This window comes from Anopheles aquasalis, chromosome 2 (genome assembly GCF_943734665.1).
Source record: "Anopheles aquasalis chromosome 2, idAnoAquaMG_Q_19, whole genome shotgun sequence".
NCBI classification, from domain to species: Eukaryota; Metazoa; Arthropoda; class Insecta; order Diptera; family Culicidae; genus Anopheles; species Anopheles aquasalis.
In genome coordinates this window covers 12,512,501-12,520,000 of record NC_064877.1, presented here as the reverse complement: position 1 = coordinate 12,520,000, position 7,500 = coordinate 12,512,501, and the positions used below count along the sequence as shown (strand labels likewise).

The following is a 7,500-nucleotide window of genomic DNA, read 5'->3' as shown; positions in this document are numbered from 1 at the left end:
CGGTGTCATAACATTCGGCAACGTATGGCCGACAGCACCGCATGAAGGTGCGAGTCTCCCGGTATTCTTGGACAGCCAGAAGCCAGAAGAAAGTAACTCCCGAAGAGGAGAGGAGTATAGCGAGACCAACTGGGGGTTGGACTCCCAAAAAAATATCCAAAACAAAAATCCTTGTCCTGCGTCTCCCCGGTGCGCCTTGCTGATCGCCACAAAACCCTAATGCGACACCGAGTTACTGCTAAGCGCGTGCGATGAACCAGACAGTCAACTCCAGCGTCCATCGTCCATTTAGACCGCTTACGGAATGTGACCAGGGAGCTGTGGCTGTCGAAAAATCGCTAGCCAAAGTGGCGGGCAAGGAATGATTAATGTCTTTGGCGCGAGGGCGCTCTCGCGCGTGCAGCATGAAGACCGTTTTCCCATTCCATGTTTGCCTTCGCCGTTCGAGAGATAAGAAGGTGATGTGTTTTGATGGGGTTTTGTTTTTCCGTTCGGCTAATTGGTTCGGTGACCCCGGTTACTCGCTGAGGTCCCATTGCGAATCCGCGACATCAGAGAGACAGAAGAGTGTATGTTCGTGTGGCGAATGAGTAAAGACTAATCACGATAGAGCCAGCAGAGAGCCTCGGTGAGTTAGTGACCTTGTGCAGGGTCCATATTTTCGGTCATCTGAGAAGCAATTCGCCAACTGCTGAGCAGACCGAAACTGTAATCAAAAACAGGGAACTAGATCGCTGTCTCTCTCTCTCTCACTCTTCCCCGGGAAGTTATTAGCTACCGAGGAAAACATACACTCTTGCCTTTGTGGACTATTTATTACTTGGTAACTTTTCCACGGCAGTCCGGCATGCGATTGTCTATTGATGAACTGCCTGGCGCTGGCGCTCCGCTATCTCGCGCGAAGTTTTGTGCCATTTTCTGACAAACCCTGACAAAGAGGGAGCCTGGACAGTAACGCTGTTTGTTTGTTTAGTTTGTGCTCCAGGCGACTCCCGGTTCCACAGTGTGGATGTCACGACTATGCCATTATTCAACCCGGTCCCGGTAGTTATACCCCGGCCGGCAGAACGTCCCCGAATCGTTGCTCCAATCCAACTTTCCAATAAAGTTCCGACATTCCGAAGAGGGAGAGGGGGGAATGGAGTATGAGTTGAGACGCTCTGACAGTCGATCTAGAGTGACCGGCGTCCGTGGTGCCTGCTGAGGCATCCCAACTTTCAAACTGTTTATCGAGTGTACTCTCTAGCGCTCGGCTCGGCTCAATCACCGATCAATCACAGTAAGTCGGCGACCGACCGTGACACACCACAGAGCAGGCTTGTCTACATGTTCATGTATAACAACCGTACGCAGCTCGTACGCGGCTCATCGACGAATCGAAGAAGGCTTAGTGTGCGCTGAAGGAACTTCAAACTTCTGGAGGAACTTCAGAATTCGGTTCCTGCATGGTGATGGTGTTTTCAAGCAGAACTCCACACAGCCGGCCGACGATGGATCCAGTTCCACCTGCTCTTCAAGAGCGGACAGGCAAAAAGGGCGGGGGGAGGGGGTACCCGTTCCACCTTCTTCCGTATCCCCTTTCGCATTATCCTTTTTGTGTTCCTTCCTGCCTCGGCCTACTATGCAGAAGGAGCGCGCGCGCACGCCTGCCTCGATGGTGCCTTATTCGCTGGCGTATAGACCCCCTCTCTCTCTCTCTCTCTGTCTCTCTCGGTTGCCATCGTCGTCGTCGTCCTCGCCGGTTTCGGTTGGCGGTTGGCTTAGGGTCTGGCTCGAAAATTAGCATTCGTGCCCTCGAGGCACACCTGTGTGGATGGTGCTTCAACCGTGTTTGTGCCTCTCTCTCTCTCTCTCTCTCTCTCTCTCTCTCTCTCTCTCTCTCTCTCTCTCTCTCTGTGTATGGCAGCAGCATACTTGGGGTTTTGTTTTTTCGGAACTTTTTGTTTCGGTTTTTTGTTGTTTCGCCTCCCACCCCACCGTTTCACCAGCTTCATCCGCCAGTTTAGGGCAACCGAAGAACCGAATGTTTCGGATTCGATGGTTTTATTTCATCACCAACGAGGGGGCTGGAGGTAAGGGTGGCGCCCCCACTGCCCAGCCAGCCGTCATCCGTTCGTCTTGCCATCCGGAACGTCACTCCCTTCCACATCAGCTGCTGCTGCGGCCATTGGCTGAGGTGGCCGTATGGGAAGAGGGCGGGAAGGGAAGGGGGGGGGGGGGGTTGGTAACCGGGGGTGGGTTGTGGGGTGGGTTTCGGTTTCAGCTTCAACTCCAACCGGGGTCTCCATTTTGCCAACCTCTCGGGAACCTCAAAATGGTTCCGCCGCAAGGTAACTCATTTCAATACGAAGCCACCACCACCCGCACCCCTCCATGCTCCTCCATATGAGGAAGAACCCCTTTGACTGTTTGAGAAGGAAGCCTGTTTGGTGTTCGTGGTGATGATGATGATGATGATGACGGTGGCCAAAGCGGGGTCCCGTTTGCCGAAAATTGCCGAAATGAAAAACACAACAACATGAGCAATGAGGTGTAGGAGGACTAGAGGATTTTAGGGGGTGGGTGGGTGGAATGAGTGGTGGCGTTCTATAGAAACAAAAGGGAATAAATGAATCCCCGCTCACCGGAATGGCATATGGTGCCCGCCGTACCGCGGTCGTACCGCATAATAGCGCAGGTCCCTTCCCTTTCTCCTTTCCCCCCTTGGCCATTGGTCTCGTCGTCATCGGTCACCGGAAGTTCCAAGTCTCGCGTCGTCAAGCAAAGGCACAGAGAGAGAAAGAAAGAGAGACCTTCCTTTGGTCATTGTCGTTGGTGGCCAAGCACGCTTTTCACCTCTTTCGCTTTTCCTTCATTTTGAGATCGACTTTTGGCCGGCTTTTGTGAGGTTTGGGGGGTGGGGAGTGGGGTCAGCCGGTTCCGCTTGCTTTCCCAACTTACCTCACACACCCACCCATCCACCAACCCAAAGCCACACGCTACTCCAGTTCGCTTGTTCTGCATTCATTTTTCACTGTCGGCCGATCGGTTATCGCGCTTCGGGGGAGTTTTTGGAATGTTTTTCGTGGGCAAGGAGGTTGGCAAGCAGGACGGTGCGGATCAGATAAGCAGTGAAACTAAATCGCGAGCTGATTAACAGATTTTCCGGGGACCTTCCAAGGGTGGTTCAAGGTGGCAGCAAGCGAGCGCAAAGAAACGATTTTTAATGGAACACACCAAACGCGGGTCATGTGGGACCGGAAAGAGAAGGAAAGGAAAGGAGAGGTGCATCTTTGCTTTTTACCACCCCCGATGGCTCAGGTGCCTCAGGAGGAGTGTGGTGAAAAGGGAATTTGATTAAATTCTTCCGCAATTCTTGTGCGCCACGCATCCTCGCGACGACAATGGCAACGACGACAACGACAACGATGGCAGTGAAGGAAGCAAATAACGCTTTCCATAAAAATTACATCAATTTTCCACCCCGTATAACCCCCTTGGTGCTCGGTGCTGATAGGTTTTTCCTTCCACACCAAAGCAAAGCGCACGTGAGCGCCACTCTTCCCCAGCTTCAGGTGACTTCAGGTTCTGGTCTCGTCTCTTGACGCCATCCGAAGAGGGAGCGCGAGAGAGAGAGAGATTTCCGTGATGCCGCGAATTTCCATATTCACCATATGGTGCCGGTTGCTAGGTGCTACGGCGACGACGACCACGATGCTGTTGATGGTTGATGGCAGTGGTGGCCAGAGCGCGGCGGAATGGCAGCACAAATTACGATCCTTCCGACCGACCGCCCACCGAGCGAGCGAGGACAAATTTGTTTTGGAAAATGGCTTGGCAAACCAATTATTATTACTAACCAGCAAACCCCCAACCCCACCTTTCATCAAATGACGCCCTGTGCTGGCCTGTGCTGCTAAGGTGGCTCGGGATTTTCCGGGAAAGAAAATGGTTTTCCACGGCGTTTTTTTCCTCTTCCGTCTCTTCTTCCGGTGCGTCCGGTGTTGGGGACCGTTCAAAAATTGGCAATCTAAAACGATTAATAACAATATTTTCGCAAACGCACCCGTGCCCGTCGGTGAAGACGGACGGAGAGGAGGTATACAGCATCTTCCCAAGCATGTTCGCACCTCATCAACCGCAGCAGCCGCCGCCGCCATCGAATGAGAGTTTTCGTTAACCGAAATATCGCGTTAAATTACTCCCCGGACCCGGAACCTCGCAAGGCGCGGAATGACTTTTTTCCTCCCGGGGGGGCTGGAGGTGCGGGATGTTTTCATAACGCGCCAAGAAAACATAATCCATTTTCGGTGCTCCAGCCAGCCAGCCAGCCAGCCAGCGATCGGTCGAAAATGCAACAAATGCCATTAGATGTTGTGGCCATTCCACATCCAACTAGCTGCTGCTGTGCTGTGTTCTTCCGCTACTACGATGCTGCTGCTGCTTCTGTTCGGTTGGATGTTGATGGTGGTGATGATGATGATGATGATGGTGATGATGATGGTGATGAGAATGATGAAACAACCAAGACATTTTCTCCGTTCGGCGGCGCGTTTGTTTATTGCCGGCAAATTAAACAATAATGTTTGCTTGGGCCGCAACATTAGCGCTTCAAACGCTGTGCATCATCAAACGCGGAGCATCTGACACATCCACCAGCAGCGTTGAGCCCATTCGCTAGATAGACACTTTTTGGGAAAATATTACTTAAACCATCTCGAAGCGACCATTTCCGGTGTTTTGAGCGAGCGCACACGGGCGTTTGACACGTGGTTCCGGTCGCCGTGTCAGGCGCCGTTCACTGACGTTAGCATTTCCACACATTTCCCAATCGCCGAGTCCCGTCCCTAAAAGGTGTTGGTGTTCGAATGACCGCCACCCAAACACCGGGCAAGATACCGTCGGCGGATCGTCGGACGATCGTCGAACTACAGACCAAAACCATTTCTGAACTTGACTTGAGACGAACTGGCCTGGTGTTTGCGTTGTGTTGCTGGCGGATGTGGGAAACGGTAAACTATTTTTAAGGAAAATTCGAAAAAACGGGAATTCTATTTTCCTCGAGTTTGGGCGCCTTGGGAACAACAACAACAACACGAACGATGGTCGATCTCCACTAACGTCAGTGATGCGTGCGTTTTGTTTCGCGGAAATCTGTAACAACGTGGCCACTCTCGCCCTCTCTCACACCGTGACCGCGGTTCGATTGGAAGGAATGGTTTTTCCCCCGGTTTTTCATCTTCTTCAAGAGCACAGCACCGTGTATCGTTTTGTAGTCCTCGCCCTCGCCTCATCTAGCATCTTCCGCCCATCATTCCCTGCCCAGTGACACATACACAAAAATACACACATTTTCCACGAACGGGAAACACATTTCCACGGTGCGAACGGCGCGCCAACATTAACTGTTCTGTAGCACGGGGCCTTAATGTCGTAAACGCCGCGCGCGAGCATCGGCTCGCCTGGAAAGGCCCCGAGCGGCCAGAGTTCAAACAGAATCGTCGCAATCGCAGGCTTTGGGCGCGATTTTTGGGTCTTTTTTATGTGGATTCCACCCTTTTTCCACATATCGCTGCGCTCATTGTGTGTTTGTCTTTGAGGTGATCTTCCCGCTGGTCTTTTGGAGTTTTCCCTTGATCTTGGTAGGCCTAGGCAACGTAGCAGGCGACGACGGTGAAGAGTTGTTCCGTTCAGAGTCACCTGGATCACCGACGGGGTTGTTGGTGGATGAGAATTTGCAACGAAACCAAGCGCCAGCGCACCTCACCAGCCACAAGTATAGTTCCAGAAGATGAAGCACACATTTGCCTACACAAACACACATACACACCGGTGTGTGGCCGTGGTAAACAGCAACGCACATTAACCTCCTTTCTGGTCTGGTCTGGTGTGGTGTGGTGTGGTCGGGCTGGGTCGATGAATCGAAGCAGGCGTGCTAAATCGAGGAATGAGTAATCGATTTTAACCAGGTGTTTAACAGAACTAACGAACCCACGGTGGGCGCAAGGGGTGGGAGGAGGCATGGGTGTTGGTGGAGGACACAGCAAGATACTGGTGCTGGTGGTTGTTGGTGGGCTTTGTATTCCCTCATCTTTTGTTGCTGGAAGGGAACGCTTTGAAACGCTGCGAAGACGATGCCTGTTCTCCCCCCGAGAGAGTGCAGCGCCACGGAGCGGCGATAAAGGGAACCACACGCTGACATCGAGCGGTGGCGTCTAAAAGGACGAATCTGATTACTACGATCTCGAAAAGAGGTGTTTTGTGGCCACCGTACTGGTAATGTGAGGAAGATGGTTGCCTCTGCTTCATGTTGCGTTCACGTTCAAACGTCACTCCGGTTGCGCCGGTTGGAAAAGCAATTTCCAACACTCACTCCTTGCAGGCGAGGTCCTGTGAGCGGTGCTGTGTTGTATGTGTCCGATCATCTCTTATCTCACACCGAACACCGAATGCCATCCTAGTCAGCTGCTGCTGCTGTTGCTGCAGGCAGCAGTAGTGTACCTCCAGTAGTAGCATGAGCAGAAGCAGAGGTTCTCGAGGTCCTTTTTGGCAAAAAGGCGTTCGAACGTAAAGCAGTAAATCAGAACCTGACTGTGCCTGTGGGCCGCTGATGAGAAGAGTGTCCCAGTGTCCCGTGGAGGAGGTGTTCTTCCTGGTGTTCCTGCTGGCAACGTCTGTCTGGCTGGCTGGCTGGCTGGCTGGCTGGCTGGTCTGTCGTTCGATGCAGCAACCGATGGCATTGTGTTCGATACGATCTTTACCCCGTTCCGTGCCTAATGCACACTTTCTTTTTGGCTTTTCTCTCTCCCGCAGGTCGATGGTGTTCGAGGCGAGAATGGTCGTCACCGTCGGATGCCCGAGTCGATCAGTCCCGGCGTGTCCTCTACTCTTCAGTCTTCCTCGGCAGTCCAGGTGAGTACTCGGTGCATGCAAATTCCCGTTCCCAGCATCCGGCATGCTGATGGTGACAATGATGGTGGCGATGTACCTCGTTCCCTCATCCCAGTCCATTCGTCTGTTGAGCCAACATCAGCCCGCGACAGGGGATATAAAAGGGGATGCTGGCTATACATGTGCATATCTGTCACATACCTTGCAGGCGTATCCGCCCCATTGCCACGTGTACTAGCCCGTGGTTGTTCGGTTCGGTGTCGCTTCCGGTAGATTGTGGCCTTTGCTGCTGCTGCTGCTGTTGCTGCACGGGGCAGGAAAACGTGCTCGACCGTATGCCACCCCTTGAGCCCTATTTTTGGGCGCAGATGCGTCCTGGTCGCACCGATTCACCCCGTTTACCCACCCCCGGCACCGGTGGTCCCACGGTGCGTTCCGCATATCCGTCATCTGCACGAATTCGTCTGAAATTGACATGTTACAGCGAGGGTGGCGTTCACTGCTTTACCGGTGTGCCACAGACCAAACCGATACCCCCCCGATAATAGGCCTGGCCGTCGGCGAGTGGACACAATTCGCGCCGGGCGCCCGCGCACACACCGAACGGCGGAAGTGGAAACAACATTTTCC

General features: G+C 53.1%; 1 protein-coding gene across 1 annotated transcript in view; it reads left to right on the top strand.

Annotated features, from left to right (window-relative positions):
* The window catches only part of LOC126572740 (homeobox protein homothorax), a 162,180-nt gene that overhangs the window by 133,598 nt on the left and 21,082 nt on the right, over window positions 1–7,500 (top strand). The window contains exon 9 of the mRNA XM_050232323.1: window positions 6,793–6,891. Coding sequence (XP_050088280.1) covers window positions 6,793–6,891 — 99 coding nt within the window. The remainder of the gene's footprint in view (window positions 1–6,792; window positions 6,892–7,500) is intronic.